Raw genomic sequence first — 21385 nt, 5'->3', positions numbered from 1 at the left:
TTCTAAAAATGCAAGATTTAGATTATTTTTCTTCCAGCTGCATTTTGATGGCTGCGTTATTAGCATTACTGTTTTACTTCTGTATAGTCCAACTACCGTTGAAACAAAACTGAATCACAGGACAGGGTGAGAGCTGGCTGCCAACATGAGCAGGGCAAGGATGCTAATACATCTTTTTTATCCCCTTTTTCCAGTTTGCTGAAAACCCAAAGTTATTAGGTGCTACCGAAGATTTGTGTTTGTGCTCTTCCGGGTTCCTGGAAAGCCATTCTGACATTCAGACCAAGAAGGCAGTGTTGAATAGCTTCAAACACAGATACATCCTATTTTTTATTATTCTTCCAATCCAATAGAGACGGAAGACACAGTAAAAGGTGTTAATAGTCCTTCCGCTCCATTTTCGCATCTGTGGCTATCTCCAGAAAGCCTGCTTCCCAGGCAGCCAGCTCATTAAAATCAAGATGTACTAAATGCAAACAGATGTGCAGCTCTTACTGATGGTGTCTGAGCCCCAGCACATGTCACCAACTGACACAGACCTGCGTGTTCACAGAAACAACCTTATTACGCACTTGAAACATGCTTACAGCTTTTTTTGGGGCAATAGTTTTTTCTTTAAAACCCGTGGAGCTACATAACCGTATAAAGAACAGAAAACATTTTTGGTAAGCCCTTTATTCCCAGGCATCTTCAAATAATGCCTTTAACTACACAACATTCAGTACTCTTTACACACAAGGCAGCTCACGTTCCTAAGTGTATTCCTTAACTGGTGGTAATACCTGTAGAAAAGGATTATTTCATCATGTCTTCAACACAGATGAGCATGAGAGAAATAACTATTATCAGGCAGTTTGACTTCAGTTCTTCCTAATATCTCCTCTTACATTTCAAATTACCAGTGATGAGAATCTATGTGTATTTCCAGGTTTAAAGAAAACATTTGAAAAGGAACATTTCAGCGCGCCTGTGACATAACTGGATGCCTGAAGGTTCCCCCACAAACTTCTAATATGTATCAACCAGGATTTGCAGCCAAACTGACAGGTAACTTCCACAGAAACAACACAGAATTTGAAGTCCTCCTTTGCATCCCAATTATTTTATTGCTTTCTTACGTCTCTGATGATAAAGAAGACGAAAATAAAGCCACTAACTCTTACTAAACACACCACCAATTTCTCTTCTGAGCTGATTTCCAACCTTAAAGAGTAGCCTTCACTTAGTTAAAAAAAGGTACCAATAATATATTGTATTCACACAGCAAACAATTTGCTTATGGTGGTAGAAGCACCTCAAGAAAAAAGATAACTCAGGAAAGTTAGTCCTCTGTTTCCAGGGTGAAAGAGAAGACCTGAAGTTTGCCCCACAACTACCGTGCATATTAATAACAGTGGGTGGACGGTAAGAGAAAATAATAAATTAAAAAATAAATAAAATAACTCTACCCCTAACCAATAAGGATTTGTTGCAATTTTCCTTTGGCCCAGAGATTGGAAAAAACCCCAAATACAGAGTAGAAAGGGGCCATTTGGTTTAATGCCTTCTTTGTCATAGCTTGTATAACAGAAGCCCTAGACTTCCACCCCAGGAGGATGCTCATTGCCTACGTGGCCTCTATGTCACATATAAGAGCTCTGTGCGGTACTAATTCCAGGGGACCTATAACCAACAGAGCGCCATGGGACAACTCACATCACTCCTACTCTTGTTTAAAAACCCTTCAAGGAGACATCTTTCCGTCCAATAACCTCCAGAGACAATTTAGAAGTGAAGGTATGAATACTGCCTGCCTCCTGCCCCTCATTCCCGATCATTGCACTGGACCAACAATAGCTTCTCCTAAAACAAAACACCCGGTCTGAAGACATGAGACAACCTGCCCTAATGGTTTCCTGCTAGTTTGTTCCAGTCAAACAAACAAACAAACAAAAACCAACAAAAAAAGGCATAAGAATCACGTTTCCAATTTATCTAGCCTTTATTTCCAACATAAAACCTTATTATAACTTTCTCTGATGGGCTGGAAATCTGTTTAGTGCTCCTTATTCTTTTCTTGCAAAGGCATTTTTGTATCTGATCAAAAAGACGATGAAAAGATGGTATTAACAGATGGACTGAAGAAGTACAGCCTGAGCTTTATATGCTCCCTGTTAGAAAGCTGTTTTTTCCATCCTTTATGTGATTTCCTGAGTACTTTTTGTCTTTTCAGTACCATTTTAAAAGGTGGACTCAATGGTGATTCAGTGCAGGTATAACATCTCCCCATGTAATTCATCACTCCAAGGACTGATGGTCACTTGTCTGGCTGTCCAGACTAAGGGTCCCTTTGCACAATTTCCTTCCTCCTCTTTTGCCTATTTTTCTCCCAACATCATGAAGCCCTCTCCTCCCTCAACTGCAATTTCCCCTTTAGGGTAAATTTCAAAAGGTACAAACAGCAGAATGACGCTCAACCCCCAAAACAACCCTTGCAAAAGTCTTTTAAATCATATCCACTGCCCTGTTTTCTATCACCTACGGCATGCTGTGCAATCTTCATGGCCAAAATACCCCAACAATAACCACGCTAAGAATATTTGCCATCTACCTTTGCAACTCTTCTGCAGCCCACGTGGCCCTACGAGGGCTTTATGCACAAAACCACCCAGGGCAAGCTGGCGTGGGGCTCGCGAGGGCTCCAACTGACTGCCACTCTTCAAGGCAACAAGGAACGACGTGAAATGAAGAGCAGGGAATCCCAGCCGCTCTGTGCTCTTGGTAAATTATCTCTAAAAGACTTCAATCAGCCTTGTTAATTCCCTGGAACAACTGCCATGTTCTAGAAAGAAAGAAACCCTCTAAAATCAGTGTATTGAGACAGGGACATCCCTGTTCCTCTCACAGCGATACTCTGCCTTCTCCACAGGCTTTGAAACACAGACACCAAGACCGCAGAAGGTAAAATTAACCCTAAATTGATGTTAATGGATGATTTAAATAAGCAAAATAACCACTCTCTTTTCCAGCGTTATAAGTGGGCAAAACACTTCCATCGAATACTTCAAACAACTGCAGGAGTCACGGGGAAAAGACATCAAGCTGCAAAAAGCACGTCAAAAGAGAGTAAGAAGTGACTTAACAGAACAAAATCTGCCCTCACCATCACTTTCTAGAAATCTTCAATTTGTGTTTACTAGCACCTCCTTTGACTTATTTTGTGAGAACTAATAGGGTCTTAAGTAGATGTCGCTGTGACTCCAGAATGAGTTTATACTGGTTAAACCATCACTATGCAGAAGGATTATTTACTCTCTGGTAACTAAGAATTGACAGAAAATTGCACAAACGCTTCTCTCTGTGAAGTCAGTGACCCCACCAACTCCGAAACCAACAGGTACCAAAGCAGACGCATTAGCGCAGCTCCTGCTTTGGCACATCTCACCTCACAAGTATCTACAGAGCTGCACACAAGGTTTTTTTCTCCTTCTACATGCCAAAAAGGCAATGGTTTACTATCCAGACCCAGTTATCTTGTTTTTAAGGGATTACAAAGCAGTCCCTCACTGGTTTTGTTTTCACTATTTATTTGCTTTTAAAACTCATTTATTTTCCTCTACTTTGGCTCAATTTCCAGTCTTCCAAAAAGATCCAGCAAAAATTATTAGTCAAAGAATCATCCGAGCGTGAGGAGGAGGAAGAGGTCTGGAAACACAGACCAGGGTGGGACAGAACTGTAAACTGGGATTCTTCATTAGTTTTTGTGCCTGCCTCCATACCATCACTCAGCCATGAAAACAAGCACCGAATGCAGACATGAATGCACGCTGCAATTTCAGTTTTTTTCCTGCAACTGAAAATAAGAGGGGATGAATAGGGGTGCTTCCAATTTCCATTTTGTTGTAGTTTACTTGCACAGCATTTCTGAAGGTGGTATTTTCATGAGGCAGAGAGCCTCAAAGATGTCCAGTACAACAAGCAAGGGTCAGAAACACATCCAGCTGTCCCCTAGCTCAGCGCAGTACTCACTCCACTTCCACTAAAAGAAAGGCTCACTACCACCAAGCCACCAGCGCAGCCACTGTTCTGCCTAAGGAAGATTAATATTAAACATAAAAAAGAAGAAAACTTTAGGAATAGTTAAAACTTGAGCAACATATGGTTAATGGTATGAGTATTGCTGTATATTGCTGTTAATAAGCAGTTTGCAATTTAAAAATATATATTTTTTTATATATATATATATTGCAGCCCATATATCCCTCAAGATTATTTGAAAAGACAATTTAAAAAAAAATCTGGTTTAGTACTTAACGAAAAGAGATGGACATTTATAGGAAGCATCTATCTGAAGCAACTTTAGTTTATGTCCTCCTCCAAATCTGAGTTCTGCAAAGGCTTTCAGATACATAGCAAAAGGTATGTTCTTCAAGGAGTGCCACTTACTCCACATGTCTCATTCTGCGTTTGCATGGGATTAGCCTTTGGCTCCATGTCTTGCCTTTTTTGGTTCTGCTTCAGTTGGTTTAAGGAAGGTTTTGCCTGTGCAGCTCCAACAGTTTTGCTCGTCCACTGGTCAACCAGCTTGTGAAGATCATCTGTGAACGTCCCTTTCTTGTTGTTACTGTTGTTGGCCTGAACCTGCAGGGTTGATTGCGGGAGGGGCTCAGGACACGTTACGAGACTGTTTGTCGAGGATCCTGGAAAATCACACACAAAGAAAGTTGACGATGGCATCTCTGCTTCACCAGTGTGCTGCTCAAACAGTTTCTCATCTACTGCAATTCAAATGGTGGCTTTTCGGACTTTTAACCCTCCCCCTCCTTCCTACAGAACACCTTTGCTTAAAGAAATGGTCCAAGTCCAATGTGTTCATATTTTCTATCACATTATGTTACCTCAGCCACTAGCTGTTGCGCCCACAACTTCTCTCTAGGTGAAATTAATGACTCAGAGAGAAGAAACAAATGCAGTCCCAGTAACACTGACAACTTAAGGCTTACGAAGTCTTGTCAGAGGAGACTACCATGAGAGAGTGGGAGGCAGGATGTATTACTTACTTAACTGCACGCATTTAAAAAATGCATTTATCATTTATTTTACTTGCATAAGTTCACTGTCCTCCTGGAAAAACATAATTGTCATATAGGTTACAAGCAGGGTTGGCTACTACGCCTCAAAGGCTGTGGGAACCCACAATCTCTCTCGATGATGTCAGCACCATTTACTCTGCCATCTGCATATTTTGGGGGAAAAAAACCCATCAGGACCACAAATGTACAGAAGAAAGGGGAGAGAGGAGGACACAAGTGGGTGTGTGAGTTTTGGAGACAAAGATAAAGATACAGAACTTTTGGTATAGATAAAAGCAGACAGGAAGAGTATTGACAGAGATTTAATTTTATATGTTCACTTATTTCTAAAACTAGGGAAAAAAATAATCTGTCCTTTTTATGTGTTGGTAACTACAAGTCTGACACAGCAAGATCAGCAAGGAGCAGCAGCTGAAGGTGCTTGAATTTGACCTACGCAGAAAACATAAAGTAACTTTTCAACTAACATATTTGATATAGCTAAAGACTTGAAATAAAGACCATCTCTCCAAGCAAAAAGTTCACAGAACTGTAGTAAAATTACTATATTAAGCAGACATGAACATTCAGTCTTCTTTTTTCTGTTAATCAGTTACCAGCCAATGAAACCAAGTAAACTATTTAGTCCTATGGTTATATAAAATACATTAATAACCTTTAAATGATCATGCATTCAACCTGCAACATAACTTCTAAGTGAATACTGCTCATTTCCTTTTCCTTTGCTTGGGGAAAGGGACCAGTGAGAAAAATAAGTATTTTGACAGGAAGGCTCTTCAATTAGTGATTAATATTTCATGCAGCTCAACATGAACGAGATCGTTTTAAGCTATAAATTCCTCCAGCAGAGAACTGCAGTCATATAAAGGTGTGTATTTCAGAAAGACAAACACTGAATCCAGTTTTCTCGCTGCATGCGTGCACAGTCTCACACACAAAGAATACCACAACTGTCTTGCAGCATGCGTGGTTCCCAAGACATCACAGCACATGCATTATTATGAAAGTATCACAATTTATAGTCTAATTTCATATCAGTATAAGTGCATCAGCTCTATTTATTAAACAACTAGCTTTTAGTAAAAAACAGTTAAAAAAAAAAAAGCAAAAAACATCCCATGCCATGAAGGAAATACTGAGAAACAAAAATGGGATAGTTACTACTACTGTGATCTTTGCCTAGACATAGTCGTTTCAAGGTGGACCCTACAAGGTAAAACAATACAAGACATACAGAATTAGGTAAGACTAAACACAACAAATCTGACGGACAAGCTTCTGTACTTTTAAGCAATCAAAAAGTAGTTATTATGCAAGAAAGGACAGACAAAGTCAGCAGTTCAGGTGAGTAAAGGAAGTCTAAATAACTGGACAGCTCAAACCTTTCTTAATGTGCAGCCATTCAGAAGCTTTGAGAAGTACAATAGCATGCCAAAAGCAAGGTCCCATGACTTAAAGATGCATTTGTTTGGTTTTGGGGGGTTTTGTTTGGGTGTTGGGATTTTTTTGTGTGTGTGGTTTGGGGTTTTTTTTGTTTGGTTTTTTTTGGATTTTTTTTTTCTTTGGTTTGTTTTTTTTCGAATTGCCTTGGCTTCCTAATAGGAGGTTTTGATTCCTACTCTATTTATGCAGGAAATGATGTCAATTCAGTTTGTGATAGGAGGCCAAAAATGCTTTCAGGAACAAGTCAAGCTAGTCTGGCTGCAAAGACAAACTGTAAAACAAACCTATAAGTCCTGTTTTACAAGTCCAAAAAGATACATTGTTCTGCAGGTCTGAGGCCAATTGTTTCCAAATACTTTATTAGTAGGATTTGTGTCTAAATGTGAGATTCTGAACTTCAATTGAAACTAACCCTGAATGAGTTTCCCTTATGCCTTGTCCAAGTGCAGAAAAATAATCCAGCAGAGTAGCTGAGTTTTCATTTAACCAAACTATGTGTTTTTTTCACTATTATCTCATTACATCCTTCATCATGATTTTACATATTCTGTTGGATAGACAGAGTGCCAGAAGTGTACCGAGAACCCTACTTGACTGTCAGATCTTGCCAGACATAAGCACCGTTTCTATTTGAGTGCCAAATTTCCTGAAAGGTATTTTGGACTTGGTAAGAAGAATATTGTTATGGTATGGGAGGAGATGAGTATCTGACATGGGGCATGGCAAGTTTATTGTGAAGAAGCACTTGAAAACATGAGCAAAATCAGAGAGTGGGGCAAAAAGCAAGATACAGAGGATGGATGCGCTTTTTCTCTACAGCCAACCAGCGTAGATATTTTATGTTACTGTGCCAGAAATGCAGCTTTAAACTCGGAGATTGCAGGTCCAGGTTGTCATAGGCTCTGAATGAGTCTTCAAAGGAGAAAGGAGAGACATCAGTCAGAGACTGAGGAAGAGAAAGTAAAGAGGGAGGAAAAAAAGGGAGAAGACATGTTTGTGCTTTGATATGGGTGGCATGAGGAGGAACAGAAGGATTGCTTTGAAAGATTTTCTTATTTCATATAGTTTAATGAGGTTTCTATTTCAGGAAAATCAGAAGGACATGACTACAGTAATGTCTTATGCAAGCATGACCAAGTTTAGTTTCTCATCTCAAAGCCTAGATAACAAATACAAGTCACATTCACAACTCAACAATCTGCGTTGCATTTTTAAAATTTTTCCCCTCTTTTCCCTCAGATATACCTTACCTTGCCTATCTCAAAGTTAGCTAGCAACTCCCATTACGGAAACATCAGTGGCAGTAATACTAGAATGCTATTTTCTTAACTATTCTGCAGCATTTCTGCATGTAGTAATAGGTAGTATTTAGCACAATATGTATGCAAATGAAAAGCAACTGCCTGCGAAAAGTAAAAGCAGGCAGCTGACTACAGTACGTGCTCAAATGCATGTAAAAAAGTTTAATCACCAACCCCTCCGCTTCCTGAAAACCGAGTCACAAGTTTATATGCACCTCAGGTGCCAAATCAAACCTGGGGCCCCCATATGTGTGGGGAAGCGACAGAGAACGGTGATACTAGACAGATTCACAAAATACCTGCATAAGTGGAGCCAACATTAAGGAAAATATTACAGGAGAGTCAATCGCCAAAAAGAGAGCTATTTCTTCCAAACCGTATCACTCCAGCATGTTGCTTGGGAGATGAGAAACATTATCTAAGTGGTGATGTTGCCTGAAGCAGGGACTGACAATCATCAGCTGTGATTGGTTTTAAATTCAAATTCAATTAAAAATGCACTTGGTAAAGCGAATTCACCAGCTTAATTGTATTACTTCTAAAATCAAGGTGTTTAATAGCTGTAAAGTTAAGGAGATAAATCATAATTAAGACTTAATCTAAGACTGCAAAAGTTCAGCAGAGTGTTTTACCTCCAATTCCAGATTTCTTATCTAAGAAATTAAGTAGCTATTATATCATGCAGGACAGAAAAAATCCACTGTCCCGTATTTGCACTCTTAATAGCTGCCAAAAAGCTTGAAAGCTAAAATAAAATTGAAATGGCAATAAATTGTTAGACCATTTCCATAACTGCATATGTACATACAATATATTAATTACTACAGACTTAACAAAAATCGCTTTACAGAGGATTACAAGTCTAAGCCAACTGGAGCTTTTGAAAATTCCAATTCACAATCAGCGCACTCTTCCCTAACACGCCCTTGCAATTTAACCCAGGGAAGAAGCTCAGGCTAAAATTATGCTCAAGCCCATAAAAAATATTTTATTCCATGGAAAGTACAAAGGAAAAGTCAACATCGGATGTGGGAACAGATCAAAATGCAATTCTTGGAGAACACTGTGAAAGTGTTCCAAGTCTGATGGATCTTGTAATCAGGGCAAGATATTTGTAAAACTATCTTTCACGCATCTGAACGTTTCTTTATAAAAGCGTGCTGCTAATTTGTCTGCTAACACAGTACAGGCCTCACACTGGAGTATCCAAGGCTCCCCAAAGGGCCGTTTGTCCTTAATCAAACATCGAGATTCAGAGCATTTCTGAAAATCCAGCGCAACTTTTCCCAACAGCTCTCAAACCAACAAAAGAATTCCCAGGGAAACCTCGACGTGTGGAACAGACCCGGGACCCTGCACCGCCCGGACACGGCACCGAGCTGCCAGCCCCGGCCAGCCGCATCCCAGCCCGTCCGCCCGGCCCTCGCTCACGGCCCCTCTCCAAGGCCCGCTCTCCTTCCTCAAGCGCGCGGCAAAGGCGCAACCGCGTTCCGCACCTCGTCGGAGCGCTTGGCTCTGCCTGCGCGCCGGGTCGACCTACGTCCCTTCCCGAGGGGAAGGAGCGCGAGCCAGCGGGCGCTCCCAGCAGCAGCATCGTCTAGCGCCGCTTCTCCCGAGGCCCGTGGTCACGGCTGCTCTGGACACCGGCTTGACGGAACCACCGGCCGTACGTCCTCCCCGCAGCAGTCCCAGCCCCAGCTGCCCTTGGGGAACGACGGGGCTGCACGCAGCCCCATCTTCATTCCTTCACGTACCCCCTACCAACCCCCCGGACTCACTGGGAAAATCGGCTAAAATAACCTCCTATCCCCATCAAAACCTACCAGTAATTCCGCTGCGGAAAACTGTCTAGCAACTCAAGTGACAGGCAGCATTTGAAACTAAGCTGCGCTCCCTGAGCAGCGGTGACTTTGGACGGATGTGTCAGGGTTAAGCGCCTGAAACTCAGTCCGTCTCCTCGTATGACTCAGAAATGGGGGAGTGCGAGCCTCCTCTCCAAACGCTTCGCCCAGAAGAAACTGAGAAGAGAGCATATGGGCTGAGAACAGAAAGCAATTAGTCGTGCCGAGTTATTTAAGCATCGGGAAACTTCACGATTTGAAGGATTTACATATTCCCTTGGTTTCATTCACAATATCCATGCACCCAAACATTTTTAATATGCTGGTTTTTAACTGCCATCTCCCAGTCTTTTTGCACCCTACTGAATAGTAATTCTGTGAAAGATTAATGGAACGACTTCTGGGAATTACATGTGCAGAGGAAGAAACTACTGTGTCCGTTATAATACCAAATGGGAAAATCTGTGAACTGAGAATTCCCCTCAGGTTCTCATAAAAAAATCCCTGAATGCAAAATTGTCTCACGACTTCAGTAGTCGTTAAAAACTCGCACGATAATAAATTCAGTATGCCGAGCAGTAAACATCAGTTTTCAAGAACCTGAGCGCTTGGACTTTTAGGGACCTCAAACAAAAAAAATCAAGAATATTTTCTTAAAATATTGTTTATTCATAAAATCAGGAGGGGTGTATTTGAGTGGGCTTGTGCCTTTGATCTGTACCACTTGGATAATGATGAGCAATGTAGAACTCCAATGGGAGATCTGATATTAATGCAAATGAACAGTTAGTTAACCAAACATTTTCTCAAGAACATTATTAGCCTTTCTAATGTTATATGTAAGTGGCCTATAGTACCTGTTCAGCACAACATATCTTTATTGTACAAGCAAAATCTGTTTGCCTAAAAAGCAGCATATATGATTGGGTAAAAAGGTCTTAATTTTTTAATTAAATAGCTTGATATCATTTGGTTGAATTGCCAATTACTTTAGAAGTCATACAAACAGGGTACAAATAGCAGGTGCACAATTATTTGAAACAAAAAATACTGGATCCTAGCAATCCATTTCAAAGTATCATCTGAAAATCTGATATTGGTTTTTACTTATTTATGCTTTGATGAACTGCTAATTGACTTCATCTCTGAGGTCACATAAGGTCATAAGAAAATAAACTGAGTAAAGTGCTTCAGCCAGATCAGCTTACACAAAAAAAGTTGATGGTACTCTCCCTTGGAGTAACCAGTTCTTCCTGCTGCTTACGAGTATATAAAAAACTGCTCACTTAAAGTAATTAAAGTGAATGCATGGGGAAAAGCCCACCTAGAAAACAGATTTTGAAAGAACTAGCTGGAGCACTATTGTCTCAGCATTTCCACATGCAAAGAGCGGGGAAAAAAACTTAAAGAAAATAGAGTGGATATAAACAGTACTGTATATCGTGTTAATACAGCCCTTGTATGGAAGTTATACCCTTCAGTGACCTTCTAGTATTGTATCAGCTTGCTACATGCATGTCTTCATAGTCCAAACATGTGTGAAAGAGACCATTCGTCTACAGGATGGATTTCTTTTTGTTGTCGCTGGAACCGGGACAGCAGACATGTATATTTGCCACATTGCAAATAAAATTACTTCAACATAAATCACATAACGTACAAAAGCTTTGATAAGTCCAGGGTAAAATTTACCATAAGGCTATAATAATAAATGATGAGATCTTCCACACATGCTTTTGGTGCCCAGGCACGAGCCAAAAGCAGTGCAAAAAAAGCTTTCATATGAAAAATTAATATAAATAAGGTGTGTTCATGATGATTACTTAAAAGAAAGATTAAAAGAAAGAAAAGATGGGTCAGAAAAAGGGGCATCCTGCCAAACATATTAGAGATATAAAACATGGAATTGGAAAAAGGGGTAAAAGAAAGATGGACTGTGATAAAATACAAAAGAACAAATACAAACAGATGGACAAAGACACAGGTCCACTGAGGAATCTGGTACGAGGTTTGCTACTAGATTTATAGGTCACTCTCTCAGACGTTTGGTGGAAAACCGTCCAGCCTGCAAATGAATATAAAGGGAAGAAAACAAAGACACTTATAAAGTACAAGTAGCTGTGATCAGATGTCCTATACCATCAGTCAAATCAGCTTTGTTAGTTAAACATCCACATCTCCATTTTAACTTTGCCAAAGAGGAGTAAGTTAATTGACCATACACAAAGGATGCAATAACAGCAGAAGAGAACAGATAGATATTTTGTAGATTAGTTTGGCAGGATGTGCAATGAGAGGAAGGTATTTTAATCATCATTATAACTTCCAATATGCATGGCAACAAGATCAGTCAAAGCCTACGGAGGTGTGCAATACACAGAAGTATCAGAGGTCGGGACTGGGGAACACAGCCAATCTACAGTCATTTAGCTGGGACTCCAAAATCATGCACAAAGCTAACCCCTTAGATAAAGGAAACATAACTTAGTTCTCTGGTTTTGGTTTGCCTTTTTTTTTTTTTTTTCTTTTTTCTTTTTTTTTTTTTCCCACCTCATGACCAAGATGGTTTGGTAGTTTATAACGAGGAACTCCGGGTCTACCAGTATCAAGGGGCTAAAAAAAAAAAGCCCCACATGAACCAAAGGAAACAATCTCCTACCCTTCTATATCTTTTTAGTTTTCCTTTCTTTTTTTCTCAGAAATCTGTAAGGCAGACTCCAGAAAAGGTGTCAGTATAAAGCCACTGCTGGCAAAAATCAAAGGTATTTCCTTCCTAAAAATTAGCATGCCCTCTTAAGTGTTGAGTCTTAACACTTGGTAAGACACTTTACTTTTGTTCTTCTGACAATACTGCAACGATCTTTTTAAAGATAAGCCAGTAATTTGGATTGTCAAAGGTTCATGTTCCCATATCACTAGAAGTGAAATCCACTCCTCCTAAAAAGTTCAAGCATAAGGGAAGCGAACTAATTTTAGCATGTGCTGGAAGACATGCCGAAGAGCTGGTATGAAAAAATCACCTTGGCCAGAGCTTGCGTTCACGTCACCTCCTTCGGGGCCTAAGCCGGAGCAGATGTCAGAAGACAAAGAGGCTTTGACAGAGCACGGCTGCTGTGTCTGAACAGCCTTCCCAAAGGTGGCTGATGCAGGGGAAGTTACCGCTGCTGCTTCGGGAGATCCAGGCTGGGTTTTAGTTGTTTCTTTGTGGGGTGAGTCTTTAGAGTCTGAAAGATTACCTGAAAGAGCAAACAAACAAAATACAAGCAACGGCAAATGCTAGGAAACCACTGCATAAAAGTCAGTGCCTAAAAATAATCATTACTTTGCCACCAAGAGGAACTGCAGTTTACAATTCTAAAGTATTGTATGAAGCGCAGACTTTACAGGTAGCCTGCACCAGAAAATAATCTACACATACTATCGCTGATCCAGTTTCTCCAAGAAGCTTATGGAGTGGGTTTGATTTTTACAGCTTCTTTTCTGCATTTTTCAGAAAGGCTGGAGTCAGGACCTCACAAGGAGCACTGCTGAAATAAAGTGAGAGCTGCAGAAGTGCCTGTGTAGGAGGATGAACGCACAGAACGGCTGAGCAGCGCATGTAGGTTTGCTCTCAAACATGAAAGGTGAAAGCAAGCAAATGGAGAGAAATAAAAAGTTGCTGCAAAGACATGAGGAACTTTATTTTTTTATCTATCTATCTATCTACATGGATATCCCAGGGTAAAGAGGCTTTACCACCAGAATACCTTTGTAGTAATTTGTTACATGGATTCATCAGCAAAAGCATCTAACAGTGGAAATGACAATTACATCAGTAACTGTATTAGAAACTGCCTGCCCTTGATCCCTGAGAAAGGACCTAGGAAGGCCAAAAAATGAGGAATCTACATAGTCAAGGATGAGAAGACTCAGGCATGAGTCTCAGAGATTCTCAAAGATAATGCGAACTTTACACAGTGCCTCAAAAAACTGGAAAATAACACAGAAGAAATGCATGAAGGAAAGCATGCACCAAAGTAGCAGTCTGACTGAGCAGATTTCTGTTCTCTAACTGAAGGTGACAAGGAGGAAAAAAAAAAAAAAAAAAAAAAAGAATTGGGACATTTTATGCAGAAATAAGCTATAATTCTTTGGACTGGGGTAGCACACTGATATGAGCCAAGATCCATGAATGGAGACAGACGTGGGTTTTGTGAATAGACAGAGGGGAAAAATGGCTAGAGAGAACCCAAGAACAAACTGGAAAATGAATGGAGCAAGGATAACAGACATTCAGAGTATCTCATCACAAGGAAAGGAAGTAAACCCCATGCATGTCAGCCAAGCAGTAGCTGAAGAGGTATAAAGCATTGAACATCGCTTCAGTTCTCGTAGGCAAGAATACTGAGATTCAAGATGGATCACAGAATATCTTGCCTCCGAATGTCATTCTTTTTCCTATCTCAGTTGAAATCCTTAATTAAAAGCAAAAACCTCCAAAACACTCTGTCCACAATTAAGATCGGTGCAACGAAATTTGAAGTGGACCTGTGAAGCAGTGACTTTAAAAACAAGAGCTACCAGGTTTGAAATACAGGGCTAATGCTGGAAGTGCTGCTGCTCCTCTAAATAGCAGCATGAACCGAGTTGAAGAAAAATGATTCATATTCTATTCTACATTTTGTTGAAGAAATAGGTACTGCGGTATATCAACGTTTCCCAGTTGAATTATATCTTCATACTTTCCAAAGAGATAATGACTCAAGACTGTACTACTGTTTGAAAAATCTCAAGCTACTTCAGGTGGTCAAAGCATCTATCACAGTTTGATAACTATTTTTACCTCCCACCCTTTGAGGGAGCAAATGCAATCCAATCTTATCTATACGGCATCTTGTAGGAAAAAATAAACAACAACAAGATACAGCACATAATCAATAGAGGATAACAGCACCTAAGAATTGAATGCAAACATCAATAAATTGCATTTGGAGAAGGGAAGAGAAAATGTAACCAGGCTGTATTCCAAATTGAAGTGGAGTATTGTTTCTCTGCCAAGCATTGTAACCAATACAGAGAAGGTATGTATGGTTCAGCACTGGGCGGCTGTAATAAGCCTGTCCCAAAGGAAGCCCACTTCAAAAACAGTTCGCAGTATGCAAACTTGAGTTATAGTATTAAAACCAATAAAAATTCAGTGCCTTTCCTGCAGTTCATGCAATTACACAGTAGAACCACAACCAACACAAACAACATGCGTATGGAAAGCAACCTAGTGTACCTACTTGTGCTTGATGTTCCACTCCTGAGCTGCTGGACCAGAGGGTTTAATAGTTTTCCACCTTTCAATTTATTTTTGCTGGTTCTTCGGCGACGGCTGCTTGGTGGGGCTGAGTGAAGGAACCCCAAGTTGGGAGGAAGGGGTTTCCCTAACCGAATATACAGTGCCTCTATCTCATTCTTCTGCTGAGTCTGAAGTTCAGCAATTTCTTTCATATGCCTAAACATAAAAAATAAAAAACTCTGCTAGTGATGTATTTGATATAGCACCACATCTTGACAGCATAATTAGTTATAAAAAAAAAAGAAACAAAACAGTCTTTGGTTATAAAACAATCAACTGCTCATCTACAAGTATGTGAAATTATAACAATCTACGTGGCAAAAGTGGTGACTGACTTCTCAAATATTCATTTATAAGACAGAATCCTGGACAGCTAAAAAGATTTTCAACATCCTCAGTAAAATCAACTGATTTTGACATGAGATCTGACAGGAACTCCAAACTATTCCAGAATTTCTCTCTTTATACCAGTGGCTTCAAAAAAGTTAACTCTCAAGGCATGTATATCAGTTTGAAGAAGTTCAACATGAAGAAAACTAAAAGTGTTTCCCATAAAAATGCCATTAGCACATGAATCATTACCTTATTTATAATGCAGATTTCATGATGCCACAAAGTCAGTTTAAAGGTTTTGTATTACTGTAGTTCTGTTTTAAAAAGATGCACCATCTGTATTCAATAAAACCATTACACCTTAAAATAAAGTTTAACATTTTGGTTAAACTAGCATCTAATGCTAGTTTTTACCCTTCATCCACCAGGAAAGAAAGAAAACGTTCAAATTTAAAGAAGCTAGCTCTCAGGACTGGCAGCATGACAGACTCCTTCCAGGCTCACCCAGCCTCCCGCTGAGACTGGACCGATGACTTGACAAGAGATCCGATGGGAGGCAAAGCGAGGGTCTTACCTGCCTAATAGATACTAGGTTATCTACTGTAAAAGCAAGTATGGGAATAGTGATGAGTCTCTAGATCTGATAGTCTAAATCACCCTTGCAGAGAGGGCATGAAGAGAACACTACAGCAGCTGTCTACGCAGGCATCCAGATTGTTTTATGCCACCTTAAATAGCGTCCACGTGGGAACCTACTATCACATCCATTACAAGTTATATTTTTTGCTACATATCAACATAGCTTTTCAGTAAGGAAACTGGATATCGCAGCAGAAATATTTGGGGGTTTAAAAAAGTTATTATTGAATTATTCTTCTAAATGGAATTGACAAATAAAGTGATGCATAAAAGGATGCAGTGTGACATTTGGGGGAAGGTCCTAGCGATGCCTAATTTGCCCAGAACCAGTTTACTCATCACAGCTATGAAAACCACATATTTGCATAGGATGATATGCAGAGATGCTGCCCAGGTATCTTAACACAAGCTTCTCTAGCATTGTTTGCAAACACGACATACTTTTCTCTCAGGTTCTGCAATTCTTTCTTCATATCTGCATCTTCAAATTCTGAGTCGTTGTCGCTGCTCATGTATGATGACTGCGAGTGGAAAGATGTTATGTTGATGGTAGGAATTTTTGTTCCTTGCCCATTAGGTGAATCGAGGCCTGGCGAGCTAGCTTTGCCAGACCTTTGCAGAAAAGCAGCTGCTTTTTTAATTAAGTCAGTGGCTGCACTACTGCTTGGGGGGGACAGTTGGGCAGCAGCAGCCGACTGACGATGGAAAGGCTCATCAGCAGAATCACTTGAACCCTGGTCACAGAGGACATCGACAGAAGAGGCTGTCTGCACCCGTCGGACAGCTGTCTTCAGATCAGGGCTGGAAGGTAGCTCATCCAAATAGACGTCTGGGGGTGCCGAGAACCGTAAGCAATGCGGCGCTGTTAAAGTTAATTCGTCTTGCGTGCTGATTACTGAAAACCTGCCAATAGTTTTGGCTGGTGTACCGCTATCATGAGTTTCAGCCTGTTTTCCATAGGAACCAGAGTCTAGAGAGTCATCCCTTTGAAGGTTATTTATCACCCCATCTGCTGTAGATATCTGCGTTACATTATCTGTGTGTGCAGACGAAGTCATAGTCTTTGCCTTCTCGCTCCTTTTAGAAGTTTCCATCTGTTTAGTTATGCTTGACGGTGTAGATGCAACCTGGAGAAAATAACGGAGATTAATTTTGAAAGTAACTGCAACAATCAAGCATAAAACTGCTCCTACTTTCTGGTTACCTGAAGGAGGCCTTTTGTTGTAGCAGCAGGAGCTGAAGTGATGCTTGCAGCTGAACCTGTTTTACAAGTTGGGAAAAAAAATATAAATTCATGTCTGGAATGCTTTAGTATAATAAAAGACAACATGTTTATTGTGATAAACTGAAGTGTGATAAAGTGTAGCACTGAAGAATAATTTAAATAGCCAATCTCTGTAATACAGGATCTATAATGCAGGAGGCAATATCGAGGACAATACAAAATATCTGTGGGTAGGCACTCTCTTCAGTCTACTGATCTGGGGAATTCAAATAATAATAGGAGTGTGGAATTTCATTAGTCAGTTAAAAATTTTTAAGTAGAAAACCCAAAGAAGAATGAAATCTGCATGGTACATTGGGCCTGCATTACTAAGGTGTTCTTGATGTCTCAAAAAAGTAATTGCACTTGGCTATGCGTGCATACAAAATGCTGCAGCTGACCACAGGTGGACTGGTATTTCACACCTTTCATTTGACAGACACCGACACCAACAATTAAAAGTGCCTGAAATGAAGTTAAATGCACGTTGCTGAAAGTGGAAATTACAAGCTCAAAAGACAGCCACTCAGACAACAGAAGCACGCAAGAAGCAAAATATTAGTGGCAGTAATCAAGACGCTATTATTTCATGACCAGGACACTGGTTTTGAAGTTAAACCAATAAAGGCAAGCTTTTCAGAAAGCTGATTTCTTATGGCACATCACACAGAGTGAACATAAGGCAAAAATCTGTCACTTCATAGTTCTGAAATGGTGAAATACGTCAGCGCTTGATGGTATCTAAGACACATTAATTTTACTACAGAGTGCTACATTCCACTTGCATACTCTCTTCTTTGTCCGTAGCGAGACAGATGAATGCAGGCGACCCAAAGTTTTCCCCTCTCACACTGACCTAGAAACAGCGGACGATCTATGTCCACCAGGACAAGAATGATCTACGTTGTCGCACAAACCCAGTAGCCAGCTTTGCCACAACAATCGCAAAAAAATATATATTGTAAGCCCTCCCCAACCCCACCCACAAGAGCAGGAGCAGTTTTGGGTTCCTCAGCCCTTAAAACTTCCCATGACTTGCAAGACAGGTAAATGGAGCATAATAAATACCCTGTTTCTTACTATGGCTCCTACTACATTATTATAGGAAGTGCTGTTGTATCTACAAGTACTGAAAGAAAAGTACTCTTCACTAGTTCTCCATGGGACTTTCTTGAAAATCTTACTGGCTACCCCTAGGGGCTACCCTCAATCATGTTATTTTTGTCAACATGTTTTTATGAAACCCAGAAAATCCAATGGACTTTCTATTTGGACTTTTTAAGGGCACTGGAAATTTATTATTGGGAACGTAGGCTTCCATGTGAATACTCTATAGCTGTACCACAGACATGTATTATATACTTATGGTTTAAAATAAATCTGCCTGTGAGGCAGTTTCTTTCCAGGAAGCTTGACAGAACTGAGATGTTTAATATTAGTTATATTACAAATAGGATTGGCAATGCCTTGTGCTGGGCAGTGCTCTGCAGTTAACCAGAAGGATGAGCAGCAAGGGGACACTGGAGAAGAGGACCACACACTAGTACAGATGCATCATTGCCATTCATCACTGAAAGGAGCATTACCTTTTCTGCTTGCTGACCCACCTCTTGCTTCTGAGGAATGAGCACTGATGGCGGTGACCTCCGACTTTTCAAACTTTTGGTAAAAAGAAAAAAGAAAAAAAAGTTCAGTCTCACCCACAAAGCAGAAAGGCAATGCATTCTCCTTCCCTCTTTCTCCCTCTCTGCCCTCACGCTATTGTGGAATATTAAACTATTTTATAGTGTCTGTGGAGGTGGCCTTCTAGCTTTTCCTTCAACTCCTACTTTGTTTTTCTGCCTTCGGAAGAAAAAAGCAGTGGCAGTGTCACAGAGGGAACTGCAGCCTAAGTTACTAAAAAACAGGCACTGAATTATATATATCAGTTTGGGTTTTGCTATGGTTTGCTTCTCCAGCCAGACCGTACGTTCTTCATCTGTATGTCTGTCTTCAGAAATTCTATGTGTCTCTTTTCTTATTGGCACAAATTTTAATAGGACAAATTCAAATTACTGGAGAGACATAACACCTTTCATAGAGAGAGAATTTTATCTGCTGTAGAAAGTCATTTATCATTATAAACAATATGCTTTAAAGTATTATTCAAGTGCAGCTGTCTCTCCTGTAACATACAGCATCTTTCAAGCAGTTGATACAGTTCATCCAGCTGACACTACAGGGAACAGCCTCCTCTTTGCTAGTGGGGATGTAATCATCTCCAGAAATGCTACTTTTCAAGTAGCACTGATCTTCTAGCAGAAAGGGCTGCAAATCTGTTGAATTTCATAAACTCAAGATTTTATCTGAAAGAATGCAACACAGGTGCACAGTCGAGACACTGAGTAAATAATGACCCAGACCACCTGCTCCAGCTTTCCTTAGATGCTTCCCAGTGAAGTCTTGCTCTGCCAAGTTCAGGGGAAGACAAAAGAAATCATCACTGGAAGCAGAGCAAGCTTCTACCTATGGAGTGTCTTCCCTTGGCTGCAGCACTTGAACAAAGCAAAGGCTCCTGAAGTGTTTATTTTATTCAGACTGACTTGGAGGGCAGGCATTATAATCGCTGCCATTAATTTATATTGAAAAAAAAACCCAACAACTTTCCTATTGAAGCATGACTGTCTTCATCAGAACTTAAATGACTATACCCCTCGTGTTTTACATTCGTAAACTACAAAAAAACATCACGTTTCTGCCTGCTTTAGAAACAGGACACAAGAGGAGGAGAATGACTTAAGATGATATACCACTTTTAAACCCAAAGGAAAAGTTTGGCTTTCACTAACAAGCATTTATGTAAAAGGAGTCAGAACGCATCTGACAGTAAAATTTTAAGAGAACCTTCACGCTGGAAAGCGGTCAACAGACAAAAGGCAATATACCCAGGAGCAGAAACTTAACGATGTTTGGAGAAGCAAGAAATCTTTACGTGTCCTACCACAGGCTCGTCGGGTCTGAGCTCTGCTTCGGTGCTGTGCTTAACAGCTGGATTTGGGGGTATAAAGGGCAGAGCCGTCGCTGGACTAACCGGTGTTGGGTAGGGCGAGACCTCGGGTGGGACGAGCGGCACCGGCTGGGCCTCGGCAGCAGCTTTCACCTCCTGGCCCCTCTCCTGTTCTCTCAAATCCAACGCCGACGCGGGAGCTTGGTCTTCGGGAAAAGGCGGCAAGCTAAATTCAGCGTCGCCCTGTTCTAGTGGGACAGAGGTGTCTGGCGTCCCCGCCGAGGCAGAAGAAGTAGGAACATATTCCTGGTAAAGTAAATTGCGCAGTTTCTCATCGAGGCTTTTTATGGTGTTGTCAACGAAGTCCACCCTGGGCGGTCCCTCCCCGTCGGACTCGGCGGCGCTGGGCTGCTGCTGTTGCAGCAGGCCAATCCCCACACCGGCGCAGGCTGCGGGCTGCGCCTGGGGCAGCACGGCGTGCTGCTGGGACGTGGCCGCTGGCACCTGCGTGGGGCTCTGGAGCTGAGGCCCGGCCGGGCCGAGAGGATCGGCCGCGGCGGCCGCAGGGAACGCTTGGCTCACGAAGGAGGGCTGCGCCGCGCCGGGCCGGCCGGCCTCGGGCAGGTGAGGGACCTGCGCCGCAGGCTGCCGCTCCAGCACCGCGGCGTCCGGGAGCACGGGCAGCGGGCAGAGCTCCGCCGCCTTCGTGGGAGCTGCCGGGACCGGCTTGCGCGGCCCGACGCTGCAACACGCTATCTCCACGTCGGGGACGCAGGTGCCCTCGTCGGCCCGCGGGCGCTGCGGAGCGGAGGGGGCATCGGAAGGCTCCTCCGGCGCGGCGGCTCGGGGCGCAGGGGCGCCCGGCCGAGCGGGCATCGCCGCCTTCCGCGGAGAGTACTCCGGCTGACCGCCGTTAGCAGCTGCCTGCTCCAGGACGCTCGGAGCAGGTCCCGGCAGCGCCGGAGCTGGGAACTCCGCCTGGCTCGGTAAGCCGGCGGACGGTGCTGCGGCGGGGACTTGGGCCAAAGCTGGAGAGGCTCCGACGGGGCTGTCGCATACGCCCGCTTGTAGGGGAAGCTGCTGACCAGCCAAGACACCAGGCGGGTCTGTCACCGCCGAGCTCGCTTGCTGGTCGTCCGACTGCTCCAGGTCTAGAAGGAACACAAACATCAGGCTGACTTTT

The 21385-nt window shown here is 41.8% G+C and overlaps 1 protein-coding gene across 17 annotated transcripts in view; it reads right to left on the bottom strand.

Annotated features, from left to right (window-relative positions):
- Positions 1-21385, bottom strand: part of WNK2 (WNK lysine deficient protein kinase 2) — a 118081-nt gene that overhangs the window by 13141 nt on the left and 83555 nt on the right. For 6 of the 17 annotated variants that reach the window (XM_030043448.2, XM_030043450.2, XM_030043465.2 and 3 more), the window contains 9 exons: positions 20197-21353; positions 18803-18875; positions 17157-17212; positions 16394-17079; positions 14922-15136; positions 12678-12893; positions 11624-11722; positions 6234-6278; positions 4426-4679 (listed from right to left, as the gene is read on the bottom strand). In XM_030043448.2, coding sequence (XP_029899308.1) covers positions 4426-4679; positions 6234-6278; positions 11624-11722; positions 12678-12893; positions 14922-15136; positions 16394-17079; positions 17157-17212; positions 18803-18875; positions 20197-21353 — 2801 coding nt within the window. Of the gene's footprint in view, positions 1-4425; positions 4680-6233; positions 6279-11623; positions 11723-12677; positions 12894-14921; positions 15137-16393; positions 17080-17156; positions 17213-18802; positions 18876-20196; positions 21354-21385 lie in introns of those variants that run through there. The other 11 variants (XM_030043452.2, XM_030043453.2, XM_030043463.2 and 8 more) reach the window with 8 other exon arrangements.

The sequence above is a fragment of the Aquila chrysaetos genome, chromosome 20 (assembly GCF_900496995.4).
Source record: "Aquila chrysaetos chrysaetos chromosome 20, bAquChr1.4, whole genome shotgun sequence".
NCBI lineage: Eukaryota > Metazoa > Chordata > Aves > Accipitriformes > Accipitridae > Aquila > Aquila chrysaetos.
This window is presented reverse-complemented; position numbering and strand designations above follow the sequence as displayed.